Below are 20720 nucleotides of genomic sequence, written 5' to 3'. Positions count from 1 at the left end.
GTAACAGCCTTTTTATATTTTAGTGACTTTGCATAACAGTGAATGACAGGGCTCCATATTAGAAACAATATCCTGTTTATTCACAGAATTCTAAGTTTTGAATTAACCATCACAAATAGTCAGTGTGAACCCAAGTCTATCCAGCTCAGATTTCAGCCCCCTTCTCCTTTTTTCTTAGAGTTTTTCAAATACACAAAAATGAAGCAATATTATTTTTACCATTAGGGCTTAGTTATTAATCAATTACAATCAGTCATTCTTTGCATTGTTATACACAGCAAATTCTAAACCATGAGTTCTCATATTATGTACACTCTTAAGGTTAACCTTTTTCTGTGTGCTCTCCATATTATATGGTTGTAAAGATTTTTAATGAAAATAGTCCTTTTCTGGACAAAAACAACAACTGCCAATGTATGTTTTGACCTTAAATGCCATGATTAATTTCAGACACAAGCAACATGCTAATATACTGTAAGTGATTTCTGAAAATATTATTACATAATGTTCAAGCATGCGATTACTGACAATTTTGTGATTGAAACAAGCTTTTTGTGTAACAGTTGCTACGCTTTATTGTTTCCCCAAAAAATCATATTTAAAAGATCTTAATTTGATATGATAAAATATGGTTTCTTAGGAAGTTATTTATTTAACATGTTATAGTACTAAGGAAACCAGCTATTCCTAAACACTAAGCCCAGTCAACAAGAGACCTAAAACTGTTTAAAAACCTAAGTAAATCTTATCATGGAATGCTACAGGCACTGGAAAATGTGATTCAAGCCAAAAAATTAAAAAACGTTAATTCAGTATGTTTCCTTAAGCAAGTACATATTGTAGAGAATTTAGTGTATACTGAATTTTCTTGGAATAGATAAAAAATGCTGTAGATCCCATGGCATTGAATATTGTATAGTATATCATGCATAATGTTATTTGGGGAAATGTTGGACTTCTTTGCGATATAAACCACAGAAAATAAAAAAAGAAATGTTCAAGCCATTGAAATGAAATGGAAATCCTGTTTTTCTGCAGTTCACTAAAATAGACTGTCCATAGACATGGTGTAACATTGTCACATTAAACTTCAGTGTCAAAATATACATTGGGACCAATACTTTTCAAAGAGGGACTAAAACACACACAATGCTGTAATGGTCTCAGAGCTTTTGACAGAGAAATTTAAGTAAACAAACCCACTATTGTATTTATTTTTTTATATTTTAGAACTGTCTGATTTTCATTGCATACCAAAGAAATCTTCATAAATGTGTCACACAGAAAAGAACAGTTACGCTTTGCATTAACTACAATAATTATTTTTGCTCAAGCAAATTAATAGTGAAGGTTTAAGTTCACCATGGTTTCAGATTAAAGTGTCTACTATCATTAAGGTCTCATAAGGTCCAGGGAGTTTAAAATGAGACTTAGTGGTATACATCTAGATAGCAGGCAAAGGCAATACAAAAGTAACTAAACATCTAGTACAAGTATTCATCTTAAGACAATATCAGTAACGCATGAGTCTGCTGTTTGTCAGGCAGTACCTTTATTTATTTGTTTTCTTGGCTTTGTGCCATAGTAAAGTAGCTACAGTACCATGATTTTTCTGTATGAAGCGTGCTTTTGACAAACCAGATAATGAAGCCTGAAATATATTAATTTCTCATAATCTTTCTACAACAAGATTAGACAGGATCGTTTCATTGGAAAAGAGTCACATCTGGTTATAACATCTGCGAATCACTCAGACTGGCATGAAGATATGTTACAGTGAAACTAAAACATCTTGGCTGCAGTCCTGAAGGTAGTTACTATAATCAGAGTCCTGCAACTCAAAAGAGAAAAGGGGAAAATCTGCAACTGCAGGGCTTCATTTGTAATAAACAGGCCTGTTAAAGTAATTCACTTTAGTTGCATTTAGAACAAATTCTTCAAGACCAGAGGGAAAGCAGCCCAACCTAGGGTGGGAAGAATATCCTTTTGTTTCACATCTTATCATTGACATTAATGTTTTCTTTCAAATACTTCAGAACTTCTTAATCTTCAGAGACATATTTACACTTTGGGAAAATGATTGAAAAAGGAGTGCCTGTTCAATAAATACCCATGTATTATTCACATGTTATGCAGAGTATTAAAAGGCATAAACCTTTTGCCTACTGCCTGTGGTAGATTGTATTTAAGGAACATGTGCATTTAAGGAACATGTGCTCAGTCAGTTAACAGCAAGACTGCATGCTAAATAAAAACTAGGTTTGTGGGTAAAGAAATTACAGGCTGGATATAAGCCAATCTAATTCTAAATTAAAGAGTTAAACTAACTCTAACTCCAGCTCTACACAAAATCATAAGATTAAACCTCACTTCGACAACCCAAACATAAACCAACAAGCAATGGATTAACACTTGATACTAAAGACATTCTGCTCTGAAAATGATATTCCATTCACAACTGGCCACTTATTCAATAAAATATACTGTACAGGATGTATTGGTCATAAAGATATTCCCATAGATCTTGTGCATTTACAAAATCCTTTTTTTTGTGCACATTTTCAAAAGATAATCATCTCTTGGAAGGTACATACTGTAGGTATCTTGTGAAACTAATAATGAAGGCACCTGGTTAACATTTGAATGGAATGTTATTATCATTATTAGACTTCTCTTAACAAAAAGATAGATCAAATAAAGAATTCTCCCTGTCTCAAAGCAAGGAAGGTCACAGTCCAATAAATGAACGCAAACTACTGTATAACATGAACGTTCTTTGTGAAGTCAAGGTATTCATTAATATATGATTTACAGAAATACTTTAAGTGCTGCTTCTTGCTGTATGAAACACAAATGTTGCTGATACTGTATGTATGATGAAAAAAGAACTAGTCTTTGAAAAGCTTTACTATACAATATAAAATAAAACTGATTCTTATACCCTCTAGCAGGCTTTTATTGCTGAGCCACCCAAGAGCTTCAGTTTAGCTTAGAATGCATTGCCAGATTCTAGATTCTATTCTGTTTTGTAGTTTTTTTCATGGCTCTGCCACAGCGTTTTCTGTAATCATCTACTGAAGGCCATATTAAGTTGGGAGTGATTCATAAAGTGGTAACTTCTGATCTGGTTTTCAGTAATAAGCTAGTTTCCTGATGATCCTGGGCAATTGAAGACACATTTAAAAAAGCCTTGCATGTAGCATGTGGTGTGGCATTTACAAAACGAAGATCTCCTGTATCTAGAAAAAAAGATCTAAGAATTACTTTTTAAAAAAGATCTCTTGTATCTAAGAATTACTTTTAAAAAATAAGAATTTTTATTACTGAATAAAAAAATTCCCCAACAACAATTTGTTAAATGAGCTTTGATCTTCAAACTTTAACTTATAAATATCTATACAGCAATAATATGTGGGTCAAATACTCAATTGAACCTGAAGTATTTCTACTGTATGGTTGCTGAGGGTTATTAAAACTATAGCAAATACATGCTTTGCATTTGAATTATTTATCCAGAGAGAGAAAAATGGTTCCTTAAGACAGCTCTTCATTGTGATATTTGTGGCATAACTGCTCCTGCCAAATCTGTTTTTTTTTTTTAGAATTACACTGCTAGGTGTTTGCTGATAAACGATGACACTTTTACAGTCAGCATATCTATAGTATGTAAAGAAAAAAAATGAAATGTTTGCTCATAAATTGGCCGGCCATAGATTCTTCCTTTTGTCAATTCTTCATTCATTTTACATTGTTTTAATGTGCTGTTCCTTTCTCTTCTGCTATCATCATTACCAGGAAAGAAAAGGACACATACTGTACTACTCTGAATTACCTGGGGGAGTATTTCCCAAGATAGAACAAGAAATATGTATCACTTATTGTATGCATCTTGTTTGTAACAATGTTTCAGGGAATGTAAGAACTTTTTAAAATGATTTTCCTCCCTTTGTCTCATTATTTTTGTCTCTTCACATACTGCATGGCTGTAAGGTCATTCTAAAATTTAACAATGACACACATGGCTCTCCCCAAATCCTTGTAATGTTGTCATTTCCTTTGAAGGAATGCTGATTGAAGAAATGCACGGAAAAGCAATTTGTATTCCCTAGGGATCCACTCCTAGGATGGTCCAACAGCAATCTGCTCCATAAATAAACGGAGAAACGGAGTGTATCCTGATGCAGACCGCAGGAGTTGGGCATAATATAGTCAAAATGCATGTTCAAGAAATTCCTAACATAAAAGCCCATGGCCATTGCCACTAAAATTCTGTACTTTAAACTTCAAAATATAATTCCAGATTCTATGGGACTGAGGGACAAATACATCATTATTTAGAAATGCTTACATATAAAATATCACCTTTTATCTTATGAAGTCTTATTTCACATTAATGGTTTCATAAAAAGACTGCCTTTTCCTAGGCAGCTTTGTGAAACACTGCGATAAAGCTCTCTAACTCTTTAAACTGTTGTGTCTTGAAGAGAAATTAAAACCACATCTTGTGAGAATGAGTGTAGTTCCAAACAGAAAAAAAGGCAGTTCAAGTATATTTTTTTGTGAACGAAGAGAAACTTCATTTTATACTGTATCCTGTTCTTTAAACAGACAAATTATTTTGGTACCAACAGTACAGAACCCTTAGACACAACCTCTGGCCTACAACAGCATAATGGCTTTTCCAGAGAGGGAGGAAGGATATGGAATTTTCCTTTTACTTATTTCACTCACCTGGATATTCGTTCTTGTCCAGGTCTGAGTCTCCCCTCAGAGCAAAGCCGAATCCTGCTGGCACCAACTCAGACGCCCAGGCTCCTTCCAGAACTTGCGAAGGCTGCCGCTTTAACCCATCACCCTGCCCATTGTATATCAAAACCCTGCCTCTTCTCTCCTCACCTGCGAATGGGGCTCCTACTGCAATATCTGCAACACAGAGAGGAGACAGGAGATCCGTCAAAATCCACAGCACTGATGCTGCAGCACAGGAGTCCTATTTGGAAATGTGAAGTAAAATTGAATTGAAAAAATTTTAGGTTCATAACGAAAAATGAATAGTATACAGAACTGTTTTTAACCTAGTGTTTACATCATATTTAGTATTTTAATTTTGCTCATCCACTACAGGACCTTCAGTAACACGTCATCTTTCTAATCTAGAACAATGCAACACTCAGGCTTATTTACTATAGGGATTAAACTAGAACACATAAAATGAAAAAAATAAAACACAGATAAAAGTATCGTGTTATGTTTTCAAGTATGAACTGTTGCATGAGTGTTGGGTATGACACTCCTGAGCATTAACACAATGCTGGCAGTGCTGACACACAGACCTGATCAGCCTCTGGACAGACTGCTGTGGGAAGTTCTGTCACTCCTCCTGAGCAGCTGCAGCCATCTGGTAAAGGCTGGCTGGTAAGAGTTGTCTCTTGTTGATGGCATTTTCAAGTTGGACTTGATAAATGTTGTATTAGACACATGTCAGGAGAAAAAGCTGGATATATTGTGACCTCAGCATTGTTTTGTTGAGCTCTTGGTATTGTAATCCTAATGTGTTGCAATATCAACACTTCCAGATCATGCTGGATAGGAAATCTGTTGGCTCAAGGACTTTGTAAATGTATTGCTGAGCCCTCAATTTGGGTTTCTGTGTTAAAGGAGAATAATTCCAATATTATCACACTACGACTGTCCTATCGGCTGGCTTGAACAATCTGAAATTGGCATTCCTTGAATAAGTGAATAAAACTGTCCTTCACTCCTTCTGACCCACAGAAGATGGTGATCTTGTGTCTCAGCTGTACATATGAAGTGATCTGTTAATGTTCTCATGCAGGTGGTGAACTACAGTCCTATTCTGATGAGTTACTTCAGTGTGGAATTTCTCATGCTGTATCTACTTCAGTCTGAAAACGATTACACAGATGGATCAGACGATATGATAGGCCTGGTCTGATATGGTGACCCTCTGTTTTCCAGGACATGAACAGTTGTTCACACAGCACATTTTCTGCTTTCTCTGGACTGGTGCAGTAATTATTGAACCAGCACAACTCATTGACCAGGTAACTACACTCAGAGAAAGACTGCTTTCAAAGTGCTGTTAGTAACTATCTGATCTTCACACACAAGACGGACAGGTCAAATCTGTCAATATTCCTGTGTTCATTAACTTATTTTGACAATTTTAACTGAATGCAAATACGAAAAGCAAATCAAATATTGAGCACTTGGTGTTTTGACTAAATTACATGACGTGATTTTTTTAATCCCAAGGAAAAATACTACCCAATAAACCCATTGAGCTACTGATGTAAAACCCAAAGCCTTATATTTTTATTTTGCATCAGCATATTATCAGCAGCTGTTCAAAGTGATGTTTGCCAAAGACTTCACTGAAACGGGTAAATTTCGCCTTACTGGCTGAGATCTCATAAGCACATATTTCTTTACACATGGTTATACTTTGACACTTGTGTTACCATCTAACAGCATGAAGTGCTTTAAAATGGCAATCTATGTGAAGTACCTTATAAATAAATCCTGTGTTTAGTATGAAAAATCTCACCATTAACAACAACATCTTCCTCTGCCTTCTGTTTTATATTATATTTTTCTTCTGTTTTATGCTTTTTTATTTAAAGTCAACTTGACAAAAAATGTAACCTTGATATAGTTATGTTAAGTTTTTAGAACTGATATTCAATTAGATCAGATCCATCTTTGAGGCTCAGCTTTATTTCCATGTAATAAGAGACATCACAAATCAGTTACTGTATAAAGTGAGTTTGTTCGTTAGTGCTTTTAAAACTGATTAGAGATCATATTAGTTTAGCAATAATGCCCAGCTCCTCAGGCATTACAAATGATCACAGTTGGAGGCTTTACTTAAGAAAAAAATAATGTACTGGGCATGCTTACATGATTTGGCTATCAGGTGACATATTTCTAGATTTCTAAGCATTACTCAGCATTGCTTTTAATAAAATGAAAAATATATCTTACTAGCAAGAGGTGACAAAATCACATGATGTTATGTTCCCATAGACATAGCATATGTTGCCAGACAGTGTGCAGTCTAAATACACTTTGGCTGATTGTCTGAGATTTTTCATAAGAGGGAGAACCTATGAATTATTACATTTATAGAAACACATGTACCTGTGTAACCATTAGAATCGTACACGCACTTAATCTTCTGTGTCTCAGTACATTCTCCTGGATCTAGAATTATTCATGGTCAACAATGTCTAAAGGCTGTTTAAGTATTTTTACTATCTTGCCAATGGAGTGTGAATGTGCTCGCAAAATGAACATCAAAGGCACTTTTCCGGATTTTCCCAGCTAATGATCCGATGCTGCCGGAGTAATGAACAACAAGATGATCAGATCATGTTTAGATCACAAAAGACTGAGCTTCAGTAATAGTATAGAGTTTAGCAAGTCACAAAAGACTAAGCTTCAGTACTAGTAGAGTTGTGCACATTGTCCAACAGCCTTCTAGTAGTTATACCCATAAAAAAAGTTCCAGTACCTAGGCTGTTCTTACAGGTACTGGATGGAAAAACCTGATGTTTAACAAAAACCTTGTACATCCAGACACATTCACAGGTTTATATATTGTATGCTGCAGTCCCCCAATCTTAACGTCAATAGCTAATAATTACCATTATGCTTACATAACATTAGCAAAAAAATATCCATCCAATTTTTCACATTTATTATTGCAAGCTTGGGTGAACAGGGAATAATTGTTCTGGGCCCCAGAATTGCTGGCAGTGATCCTGATTACAAGTTTTGCAAAGAAGTTAATTTTGCTTTAATCTACACTTCACTCTTCAGTAGAGGAGTATTTTGTGTAACATGGTGCATGGGCGTAAACTGTGGATCGATGACCCATTTTCATTTACTTATTTAGCATTTTTAAGTATCTAACACAATTTATATTCCTAGAACAACAAGAAAAGGGACTTAGTGTTGTAGAGCTACTTGGCAAAGTCAGCAATGTAATACAGGATGAAGACATCTTTGGGTGGGCAAATTACCCTCCCAGCTTGCAACCATTGTAGTGGCAACATGAAAATAGGAATAGTTAAGAAAGAAGGCAGACACACTGGGGGACAAAATCTTAGTCTTATTTATACTCATGCACTTATGACAGAAGAGGTCCCTTTCTGCTTTGACTTTCAAGCTCTGGTTTGATTCTCACTTGGGCTGTACAGTATTAATGCATAACGAGACATCTAACAACTAGGAGGTCAGTAGTGATTAGGTTATATATTTTAACATTCTAGACAAAGTCGTGTAGGTTGGCCAAAGCAAGGCTGACATAACCAAGCAGTGATGCTCACTGGACAATAGCTCCTGACAAGCTTGTCGTGTTTTAAAATGTATCTGGGTTTTTAATAGTGAAGAATAAGTAGATTATCCTAATGTTAGCAGAGACCCATTACGCACGTCACAATTTAAGAATGGTGCACTAAAACAGAATGTTTCTCTGCACATTTCATTATGTGACAAGAACTATAATGGGGACACAAGGACAAAATCTGTACTGGCGTATGCTGATTGATTGCATTAGTCTTCTGATGATTTTCTCTTTTTAACATTTTGGGGATCCTTTTTTATCCATATTACATGTGCCTTAGCCCCCGGTGTAGCCTCCTAACCACAGGCACTACTGCACCAAAGTTCTGGTTCAGATTTGATCTATTTGTTGAGCAACACCTTTTTTGACAGAAAAATCCATTCAACAAACACAACACTAGCAGTCCAGTGCACAACTTACCATGATATCCATCCTGGTTCAGATCCCCAAGCGAAGCAATCGAGCTTCCAAAGCGTCCGAATACATCTGTCCCTGAAAGTATGATGGCGTCCTTGAACAACAAGGCGTCTTCCTGCAGGTAGATGTAGACTCGACCCACTTCTTTGGGCTTGCTCTCAAACTCACGATCCATGTAGAGGGGAGCACCAACTAGTACATCGTCTAGCCTGAGAACAAAACCAAACAATCAACAGCCTGTAGATGGTTCTTGATGCTTATTTTGAGCAGAAAAAGTGTACCATCTGTGGTGTTCCATCTTAAAGACAAGAGAAGAAAAGAGGAACAAGGTATCAACTCTTGGCAGTAAGTTACGCAATTACTTTTAAATTGTGAAAGAGAATTTTCACAATTATTCCAAGAATTGAGAATAATTTTTTAATCATTTTAAAAGCCCTTCTTACCAAAATCTTAAACTTTCAAACTATTTTATATTCACATTTGAAATTTGATGGCATTGTTCCAAATCAAATGCTATATGCCAATATCTTACCTATGAAATCATTTTTATTTGTTCCTGAATGCATGTTCTATAATTTTCTTTTCTAACTTTTCTATGAAAAAGTACACATAATTTATTTTAAGGGACATTTAAATTGCTTCTAAAACCCTATTTAAATAATGTGTGGACTAAAGCAAATCATAACTTTTTAAGAGCTCTCTTTTCCTTTAATATTAAAAAAGTATCTTTTTAGGTACAGTAGTGCTACTTTTAATTTAAAAATACAGAATACATACTGTACACAAGTATTTCATAGTGAATTAAATAAAAAAAGCAGCACAGTAAGATAAACATAAGAAATCAGAAATGGCAAATCCTTAAGCTCATGTTTTGTAAATAAATAGTAAATCTTTAGACTTTAATTACAATTAAATCATATGTTCTGAGTTGTGTAGTTTCAATAACTGAGAACATCATTTATTGTACCACAGCATAATATGCTATTATGTAGCAGCAAAGGAAACCATTTGAGCACTTGAGGAAATTTCAGCAAAAGACAACATAAAATCGAAACAAGCTAATTGCTGTTTATGCTTTAAAATGGTTAAACTTGAAGCAATTTTCTCTAGGAAAAGTAAAAAAGAACTAGACATTTTTTCAATCATAGCAAGACACCACAGTACCACTATAAAGCAGTCTTTAATACACATTGAATGGCAAGAACTACCTCTGTCAGACTCAGATTATGGAGCTGACACAAGGAATAGCCTTAGATGGAAGACTCCATGGGAAACGTTACAGTGGTTGGTACAGCTGCAACAATAGTTTTGGTCTTTTTCTTCTTTCTCTGCATTACATCATTTGCAAAAAGCTCTATTCCCGTCTGTGGCTGTCCCACTTAAAAAGAAAACACTCATTGCAGTCCTTGTTCTTTGATTAACAAATGCAGTTGAGAGTCTATCAATTTTAAAGCTGGAACAAATGAAATTCAGGATTGTTGTGCACAATAAATCTTTCTAAATAACTCATTTCAGACCACACAGTAATGTGGAGGGGGTTTTTCAACAATATAAAATTGGTCTATTTCATATAAAATGGGTCTATCAGTGAATATAGTTCCCTGAAACAGAAATACAGTACATTTTATTTAAAAAAAGTTACATACAGGAGGATACATCTCAGTGAGCACCAACTAAAAAGAATTCCTGCCTCTCAGCAGCTAATGAATGATCCTTTCAATACTAGGGTCTTCAGTGTAATTGCAGTTGGACAGGGAATAAAGCATTCTCCTGGAACTCAAGTTGAGACCTTTTCTGTGCCAGCTACATGCCTTAGAAATGGATTTGCAAACAGCTGGAACAGGGAGTGTGAGATGACAGACTCTTCTTCCTTTCGCAGTTTGGAAAGCAACAGCCCTGTCTAATGTTCTTGAACTGTAGTGCATCTCCCAGTGAAGAATGTTAGTGTAACACCGCTGTACAAATTTGTGTTTCTAACCTGCTAACACTACACATGCTTTGACACAAAGCATATAAAAATATCAAGGGAGCTCTACATAACTACAAAGTTTTTTATACCTTTGTCCCCCTGAAACTAAAAGCACATAACTTTAGTCTGGTAAATAAGGTCTTTAGGAAGCCTTTTGCACCTAAATCGTGCGGCTTCAACTTTGAAATTCAGGAGATATTGGCTTGATCATTTTTTGTTCCAAATAAGTGAATATTGCATTTACTGTACATGTTGAAACCTGAAGAAGGCTCCGTGGCCGAAACGTTGTGTTTTCTTTCTTCTCTTTTCAGCATGGAATAAACCTATTACTTGTTCCTTTACTGTACATGGCTTACCTTAGTTACACCAATCAGTGTGCTGGATAACTACATCCCACTTGTGAAAAATCAAATACAAAACAACAGAAATAAGAATAATATAAATGAATACACCAAGTATAAGGACACATAAGGGCAACAAAATATGGAAAATGTTCTCTTACACTGTGAAAAAGGTCTCTTCTTTATTTGTGAACAATGGTGTTTTATTCCCACCTAGTAATATCATACAAAAATATGAAGAAAGCCACTTACCCATCTCCATTCAGATCTGACACAGCCACTGTGTAGCCAAAATATGAAGCCATCTGCAAAATACACAAGCGTAGATCGAAACAGTGACAACAGATGAGTGAACTTTCAAGATAATGCAAACTAATATAAATCCAATAAAACACATTTTTTGCTAAGAAAGTGGTTTACATGAAATACCTGTTCTCCAGTGAAGTTCTGAATGAAGGTTAAATCAGTTGAATTGATCACAGCAACCTGTAATTGACCAGATTCAAAACAGAAAAGTTTACCCGACTAGTTTTTAATTTTCTGAGACCAAACGAATGAGACCATCACCATATGCCACACTCTGCAGCAACAAATAAAGAATCACTTAAGCAAACATTGGAGATAAAATCATCATGTGATTTATTTGCTGCTACTTGATTACATCAGATTATGTCAGAATATACTGGTGTTTTTAAAGATCACATTGAAAAGAATTAAGTTATTTTCTTTATAAACCAACAAACACCTTACTCTGAGAGAATTCGCTTTATGTTCAGGAGTTTAATCTGTAACATTTTTTCTTAAGTTACATAAGCACATAACTGAAAAAGAAAGCAAAGAAAAACAAAAGGGAACCCAAACATCGGCCGATTACAATTGCAACATTGTCACTGGAGTCAGAAGGACTTTTACAACCCGTATTTAATAACCATATGAGAGGCATGATTTTAGCATTACTCGCTTGATTTTGCAAATGGGATTCCCCCCTCCTTTGTGGGACATGATGTCTAACCACACTACCACCCCCAGTCTACAAAGACAAACCAAATTTGACAGCTAGCTCAGATTCCACACAGAGGACCATCAGTTCTGTCCGTAGTGATTGAATCAGAATTCCCTTGCTTCAGGCCCGGGGATTACCCTCATTCATTCTGGATTGTGTGGGTTCTGATATACTGCAGTGGCAGAGTAGCCTGGGGTCAATGCACACCACATGCTACAGGAAGCCATGTAATTAACAGACCCTCCTGCATCACCTCTGGGACTGTGCTAGATAAGCTCTTTCCCCACAGTGGACACATATATTAACATATTCCCCCTGCAAAAAAAGATCTTCATCTATATTCTACAGGCAATATTATAGCTACAGAAATGTATGAATCATTCCCACTTTTAAGGCTATATGTTAGTTAACTTACATATCCAAAGTTATGTGCCCCTCTTGGAACCCCAGCAATGAGTTCTAGTCGAACACAAGGAGAAAAGCAAATATTAGCAACATAAATAAAAATATATCGCAAAAACATACATACATACAATACACAGATGTCACAAAAAAGTCCACAAACAAGGTTGATTATGTTATTGCTGTTCTTAGGAAAAGCTTGTGGAGACACGATGTCTCTCTATCAGGTCCCCAGAGAGACTGTGGAGCAGTTTCTCTTTAAATCCATACATTGAAACTGACAGCTAAGGATGTGTCTGTGAGCACCTCCACATTACACACACAAATATATATTATATGTATAAATAAATATACTTCAGAACAGCAGGTTAGACTATCACAAGTTTATTCTTTAGTTACACTCTATGGGTTAATCATTAAAAAGACACTTTACTGGCAAAATTAAAGCTGATATAATCACTGTTTGGAAATATATTTCTAATTAATGCCTGATACAAGTAGAGTGATTAAGAATATGATTCCAATTCTCTGTCCTAAACAAGTTAGCTGTTAGTTTCTATTTGTGACCCTGTGATTTTTTTTTCAGTGCTGAGTGAAATAGTTCCCTGGTTTGATGCCATCTATATTTTTAAAAATGTTATATATTTGGACCAAATCTCCTCTCCATCTCTTTTGTTCTAAACTGGGGAGACTTTACTCTTTTAACCTGTCTCAAAATTACAGTCCCTTGAGTCCAGGAAAAATCATTCTTCATCTTCCTTTAACTCTTTCTAAAGCTACTGTGTATTTTCCTTTTTGTGGTATACTTACCAAAGCTGAACACATAGTTCTAAATGCTATATTACTAGTGCATTTGTACTCTTTGCAAAATGTCCCTAGTTTTAAACCATCGTGATTAGAACACAGTAGAATCTACATAAACACTCATCCTTTTTGTGTGTAAGTTCTCAGAGCTCTAAAATCAGTCATGCATGTATGGCGTAATTTTCTATTACCACATTGTATCACTTTGGACTTAAAGATGCTCAATTTAATTTGTCATGTACTCTATGTGTCCAATTCACAACAATGTTTTTTTATTTTCTGTAACTCACCTGCTACTATGTTTATTTGCCAAATGCCTTATTTTTGTAATATCTAGAAATTTGTTTGCTAACTATATCAGAATAGAAACTGTTGATGCAGATCAGGAAGAGCAATGAGCCTAAAATGGATCCCTGTAGCACACCACTTGAACTCTTAAAGATAATATGCTGCTTCCTATTTCTTAAACAATACTGTAGGTAAATTGGCTTCTGGGAAAATTAGCCCTGGTGTGAGTGTGTGCATGTCTGTGTGTGTCTGTGTGTGCTGCAACGGACTGGAATCCTGTCCAGGGTGTATCCTGCACTGCACTGCTGCTTGCTGGGATAGGCTACAGCTCCCCTGTAACTCTGAATTAGATGAAGTAGTTAGAAAATGAATGGATGTTTAATTATGTGATTTTCAATGCAACATTTTCGGGGACTACACCATATAGCATCTACATTACTGTTTGCTCTGAGGAGCTTGCATATACAAGCAATCAAAGCTTTCTCTATGCACTGCACGAGGATTTGCCATGCATGTGAGAATATTCACATTAATATTCAAAAGAATATTCTATCATCGCGAATTAGAAAGAAACCATTGTTTCCATTGTCGACCTCTTTTCAAATTCACTAAGGAACAGAACTTTCATTTCTTCCAGCTACTGGCGACGACAGGAGTGTCTTATTTGGCTGTTGGAAGCCTCCAATTAAAATCGTTTTCTAATGAAGTAAATAATTAAATGAATAAAAATCAATGCTGTCTTGCCTTAAAAAACTATATAAGGCTACTCACCTTGCTCCGAATCTCCTGTGAATTCTCCCACTGCCACTGAATAGCCTAATGAACACACAAATAACAACTGTAATGTGTTTTCAAAAGCTGCACAACTCAGGATAAACTTTTCTAAAAGCACATGGTAAAGCAATCAACGTCTGGGGTCTACTCCTATGCAGAACCTTGTGGCCAACTATGAAAGATTTGGACATTTTGCATGTGTTGAGTCAGCAAATGTATCAAGAGTTATTGGCATACTTCAAACATGGATCTGAGCTCCCTGTTTTATGTTTTATGGGTGAAATTGCAAAACTGTATCACAGGTCCCGTGTCTTCTCTGCAGGCTTCTGCCTAAAGTACGGGTGCCACAGGAGGCAAATAAACCATCTGTAGAATATTTCAAGTCATAAAGTATAAAGGCTTCATGGATGGGCAAACACATTCTGGAATTCTGGAAAAGACATGTCTCCATAAATGTCAGGTTTCTCCCAGTAGAACAACTCACCAAGGTAGCTGTCATCATAGGTGTCCGGGGCAGCACCGGTTTGCTTTTCCCCTTTGACTTCCCTCAGGAGGGTTTTGAACGAATAGCCATTGAGGATCTCGGCAACACCTGTGGTTATTACCTGCCCTGCATGTCGAAAAATAAAGCAGACTTTCCAATAACATTCTTCCTTTAAGTCGTTACATGATATGATGCACAATAAGCATAATAAATTGAATCAACTACATTCACTGGGCAGTTTTGATGCATCCCAAAACACTTTGCATATGGACAGATTCCCCCTTCATCCATTACTGAACCACTAAACATCAGATCAGGAGGAGTGAGAAATTTCTTTAGCAAACCAATTAGGGGGAACTGTAGGTAGGACAAGTTGTTCAAGCTCAGAGTATATGAGCAGGAATATAGCTGAGACATTGAGGTAAACATTCCTGCTCTTCAGGTACTCTCCTGCTCTTCATACCTCTATTTCATGAGTCGTCCAAAAGTATGCATCTCCTATAGTACAGTGTCATCACACCTGGGGCATTAGATTACCCTACATTCTCGCCCAGAGAGAAGAGCACCACCTACTGGTCCCTCAACGCCCTTCACAGCAGGAACCTGGTTTTGCTCAAAGGTTACCCATCTGAGATCAGGCTACAAGTGGTAACATAAGCTTTCAGCTAGTCATGCTTTTTGAAAAATATTAGACACCAGAAACTACAAACTCAGAATAGAACTAAGATTAGATCCTGAAATAAGATAACAATGATAAGAAAAAAATCTTATTTGTAAGAAATGTTACCCCCGGAGATTTAATTTTGATTTAATTATTATCACTCTGAAAATGAACAAAAAATGAGTGTTTGTATCAAAATAATTCTCAAACAACATAGTTTCTGAAAATAACTTTCAGCTTTGTTTGGCTAATGGCCATATGTGTCTGAATGGTCACGCTTCAAATAATGAAAAATCTTTGCTTAATCAAATGCAGAATCATTACAAAGGGAATTCATTTAACCATCAGATTTCAGGCTGATTGTCTCAGCTACATCGCAACTTCATGCAGAAGTACTACAAAACCACAACGACTCAAAGGATTCTGTTCTAAAAAGTGTAAAATGATTTACAGTAAACAAATACCATCTATGAAAATTTTTTAGGAACTTTGCACAGTAAATGAAGACTGCAACACATGTAATGACCAACAGAATATAAGAGCAGATACCCTGGGGATAATTGACTAACTTTCTGAAAGACATTAATCATTCTTAATTGCCATATTTTAACCCCACTTAAACCTTTAGGATTTTCATGTATTTAATGTATTTTATATATTTAATGGATAACTTAGATGATTTAAATCTCTGCTGGTACTGCAAGCCATCCAGGCTGTACAAACTATTTTCATTATTCCTTTGTCAAACAAAGGGGGTACAAGTCTGTGGTGTGCATTACACTGTTTACATAAAGCTCTTCTACTGTTTTAAATCTCCTTAAATGTGTTAATGTATGAAGGAGGTTAAAGGACTAACTGCATGCTTGCTAATGTGCAAAACAATGTGCATGTCTTTAGACTCAGAGGTCTAAAACACTTCATTAGATGAAATAACAGGAAAGGCGCAGGAACAGTTTTAGAAATGGGGTGGGGGGCGAAATTACAGACCCTTCAAGCTTGAGCCAGAGATCCCAAAATCCTGCCAAAGACCTTGACTTTGTTTTTAACAGCATTATTTATTTTTTAAATCCCTACCTCTAAGACAGCAGCTGGGAATTAACTGCATGGCTACACAGAATGATCAATTAATCACTTCGGCTTTGAAAATAAAGACCAAATCACCAATTATTATTTTTTAATTACAGCAGGAAAAAAAGTAGTGTTGTTTTTTATCTGGTCAACATAAAGGTTAAAGACCTAATGCTACATTTCAGCTGTTACTTGCTTCTACTTGAGTTCAACGACCCAAATGTCTATTTATCTTTTTCACATGTCATCATATTAAAACATATACATCCGGTTGGTACCAGAATCCTCTAAAATTCCATTAGGTATTTCCCCTTTTGGAGAACATCCTGTGCCATTGTCAGGTTCGAGAGGGCAATGATAACGAACTTTGTTCTGAGGAAATTAAACCAAGGCGGATATTTGCGATTTTACACGTGTCAGGGTGGCTAATAGGTTTTATTAGGCAGGGTAAGCAATTCTAAATAGACTTACATATACAATAATAATAAGTAAAAATAAATCGACAATAGTCAAAGCTTCATTAAGTAAAGTAAAATGACAGTATTAAGGTTTGTGACTGAGAATTTGCTTCTTCAAGTCTTAGACTAATATGCCCATCTTATTATAACAAAATCTTTTCAGAAAACATTAAAATGGTTTGCACCTAATTGATAATGATTGGTGAACGTATCGTAAGGAGAAGAAAAATGACTGGAGAAGAGCAATACATACTGTAGTAACCCTAGCATCTGAACAGGGCAGAAAAATATCTCATTCTTCATGCACAGATACCAAGAATCCTTTGTCAGATCATTTACTATTCTTCAGAATAAGGAAGACACAATTAATTACCTTGTAAAAGAGTGCCCCATTTCTACTATGAAGTGAAATGTGGGTAATGTATGTCGGAAAAACAAGTAAGGTGATCTGAACTACATTTCTTTGCCAGAAAATATTATCCAATTCACAAAGCGATGCTAGCTAGCTTAAAATGTCACATTTCTTTTTAGGAACAGAGCAGGTGTTAAAAGGGCCTAAGACATCTACACAGAGACCTGACAAGGCAACTTGACATAAAAGACATTGTTGGAATAAGGCTTGAACACTTTTATGGTGAAAACATGCAAGGCCCTGCATTAAGAACATTTGACTGCACTCAATTTCACTGTAATAATGCCATTAAGACAGCAAGGAATAGACAACCCAAATTTCCTGTGCTAATTTAAGGGTGAATTTATTATAAGGAATGGTTGGACAAAAGATTTCTCTGAGGATACCCATTACTATCATAAGTGCTGCTTTATTCACCATCTCATAACTAATTCATTTCTCTGTTACTCTAGGTCTTCAAATACTAGTTAACCTGAAGACATTAATCATAATTAAAAAATAAATGTAACTCAATATATTCTTACACACATTCCGTACTGCTATGTGGGATTGCAATTTAGCATGATCTAGGGTTCACAGTTTAATTCTGTTTCTTTTAAAACATATTGCTTCCATTTACTGTAATGCATTTGAGTAAAATTAATGACTCCCTCTTTTTGAAAACTTTCCAATGCATTTTTTTTTCATAAAAGGTGGAGAAATATAATTCATACTCAGGAAAGAAGACTTCCTTTTGTTTCTGGAAAAATGCTTTCTCATTTTTACATTGCATTGCAATAGTATTCCTCCCCTTCCAATCACGTCCCATTTTGTTGAATTACAAAGTATTCACACTTGAAAAGTAAATATTTTAAGCAAAACTCACACGCTCAAATGTACAATTTTTCTTGGGAAAAGAATTTCATTGTCCTCAAAAATTTCAAAGAAGAATCAAAAACTGAAATATGTTTTGATCTCTCTGAGTCAATACTTGGTAGAAGAAGCACCTTTAACAGCAATTACAGCTGTGAGTCTGTTTGGATACGTGGATGGATACCTACTTTGCGCACTGGCTTGGTGCAATTATCAATTAACTTGCCAAGTTGGTTGGGGATCACTGACAAGTCTTGCCACATATTTTCTATAGGACTCAAAAGTCTGGACTTTGGGCCACATTCATTTTCTTCTTGTGAAACTACTCAATTCCATAGCTTTGTCTTACTGCTTTGGGCTGTTGTACTGCTGAAAGGTGAACTTTCCTCCAATTTTGAGTCCTAAGGAAGACTGAAGACTGAAGTGGGTTCTACTGTATGATTTCTCTGTGCTTTGCTCCAAAGCTCCACAGTTCCTGGTGATGGGAAGCAGCCCCATAACATAATGCTGCCGCCACCCCCACTTGACAGTAGGGATGGCGTTGACTGGGGGATGCACTGTTTTGGCTTTTTTAAAGATGGTGACTCTTTGCATTTAGACCAAAAAAGTTATAGACCAAAAATATTTTGTCACGTCTGGCCGTGTAACATCTTGCCACATGCAGAGTCACTTAAATGCTCCGTTGCAAACTCCATGCAGGATTTGAAATGGGTCTGTCACTCTCCCATAGAAGTCGGTTTTGTGGAGAGACTGGGATATTGTTGACGCCTTGTCTCCCATCACAGCCATTGAACTCCGTAGCTGTTTTGGGGTTGATTTCAGGCCATGGGTCTCATGGTGGAATCCCTCATCAGCTTCCTCCTCGCCCAGCTCTGCGGTTTGGAGGGACAACCTGATCTAACCAGTATGTGAGTGGTACGATACATTTTCCAATCATCTTCAGCATGCTCAAAGGGATATTCAGTGTTTTTGAAATGTTTTATACCATCCATCCGATTATTTCCATTTCTACAACTTTATCCCTGAGTTGTTTTGCACTTTGCACTTTGGTCTTCATAGTTTAATCTTTGCCTGAAATTCACTACCTGACTGACCTGACTAATTTTGGGGTTTGTCAAAAAAGGTGTTAACCAGTTATGTGCACCTGGACTAATTTACTCTAGGTTTGTCAATTTTATCAGTATTGGTAAAGTTGTATGAAATCAACATATTTTAGTATTTGATTTTTCCTGTTTATCTTTGCTGGTTTTTAATTTCTTTCACCCATGAAAGTGTTCAATTTGAGCATTCACATTTTGATTAAACATATTCACTTAAAATGTACAGTGGTTATTAACTGTAGTCCACAGCAGCATATCCAGTATATACAGTCCACATCAGAAAAACAGGTGACTGTCTAATTTCATTGATAATTTATCAACTGCTTTGTGAATATGCCATGTAAGCAACTTGACAGATACATACTGTATCCACATTCCTTTAGAAATGTGGAAACAGCTCACTAACTATTTTATCATTATACTACTTTATCTGATATAATGATGTCTGAGAAGAATTTTCTATTTCAAACATTTAGTGATGTTTAACATATTTCCACGAATCGCTTTAATTTTTTATGAGTTTTATGAATAATTTGTAAGCATAAATTACCATTTTGTGTATTAAATTAATATTTCTTAGTGCATAATGTTGATCAATGATGAATCTTAAGATCTTCTACTAAATTCCATACAACAGAGTCTATATACATGCATATTCTTTTACTTTAAAATACGTTAAATGAGTTAAAATGCAGTTTACCTTGCCAGTAAAAACTTCCTGGTCCTCCAACCACAAGATCTCCTTCCTAATTAAAACAAAGATAATGTCTGACATAATGCCTTTTTGAAATGCATTCATTTTCAAAGACTTTTTTAAAAAGGTCTGTAAAGATTCAGTTTATGTAAGCACCTGGCAGATTGCGACACATACCTGTAGCATTTTACTTTATTGAAAAGGTTGTGGCTTTGAGGCTGTCTCTGTGCCTCCAAATATTTACAGTTCCACATGTTTAGTATCAAAAACTCCTGTGCCTAACATTCACTGACAGGCACTTCAGCAGCATACCAAGAAAATGTCCATCAGAGATAGAAGTGTTTGCTAGATAACGTTGCTGAATATCACATTTCATAACAGAGCAACTGACATTTTAGTCAGTTAAAAGGTTTTACTTTGCATCTCAGGAAAGATGAACACATACAGTAGGTATCAGCAAAGATAAGGCTACTAGCTCAATCCTCTATTTCAATATTAATCACATTACAGTATATCTAGCAGTGCCTGTATTTAAAGACTTACTGAAAATTATCTTTGAAATGTGTATATGAATTTGCAAATCTACAGAATTAAAAAAAGATTCAGAGGGTTGAAAGTTTCAACC

At 35.8% G+C, this 20720-nt stretch overlaps 1 protein-coding gene across 1 annotated transcript in view; it reads right to left on the bottom strand.

The window, feature by feature from the left end:
- itga8 (integrin, alpha 8) overlaps positions 1-20720 on the bottom strand; it is a 67924-nt gene that overhangs the window by 38994 nt on the left and 8210 nt on the right. The window contains exons 6-13 of the mRNA XM_088600618.1: positions 20102-20147; positions 14851-14976; positions 14364-14408; positions 12514-12557; positions 11525-11581; positions 11348-11400; positions 8789-8994; positions 4732-4923 (exon numbers count right to left, since the gene is read on the bottom strand). Of these exons, the coding sequence (XP_088456744.1) occupies positions 4732-4923; positions 8789-8994; positions 11348-11400; positions 11525-11581; positions 12514-12557; positions 14364-14408; positions 14851-14976; positions 20102-20147 (769 nt within the window). The remainder of the gene's footprint in view (positions 1-4731; positions 4924-8788; positions 8995-11347; positions 11401-11524; positions 11582-12513; positions 12558-14363; positions 14409-14850; positions 14977-20101; positions 20148-20720) is intronic.

Source organism: Lepisosteus platostomus, chromosome 12 (assembly GCF_059453375.1).
Source record: "Lepisosteus platostomus isolate fLepPlt1 chromosome 12, fLepPlt1.hap1, whole genome shotgun sequence".
Classification (NCBI taxonomy): Eukaryota; Metazoa; Chordata; class Actinopteri; order Semionotiformes; family Lepisosteidae; genus Lepisosteus; species Lepisosteus platostomus.
Note: the sequence above shows the minus strand (reverse complement) of the source record. Positions and strands in the feature narration are given on the sequence as shown.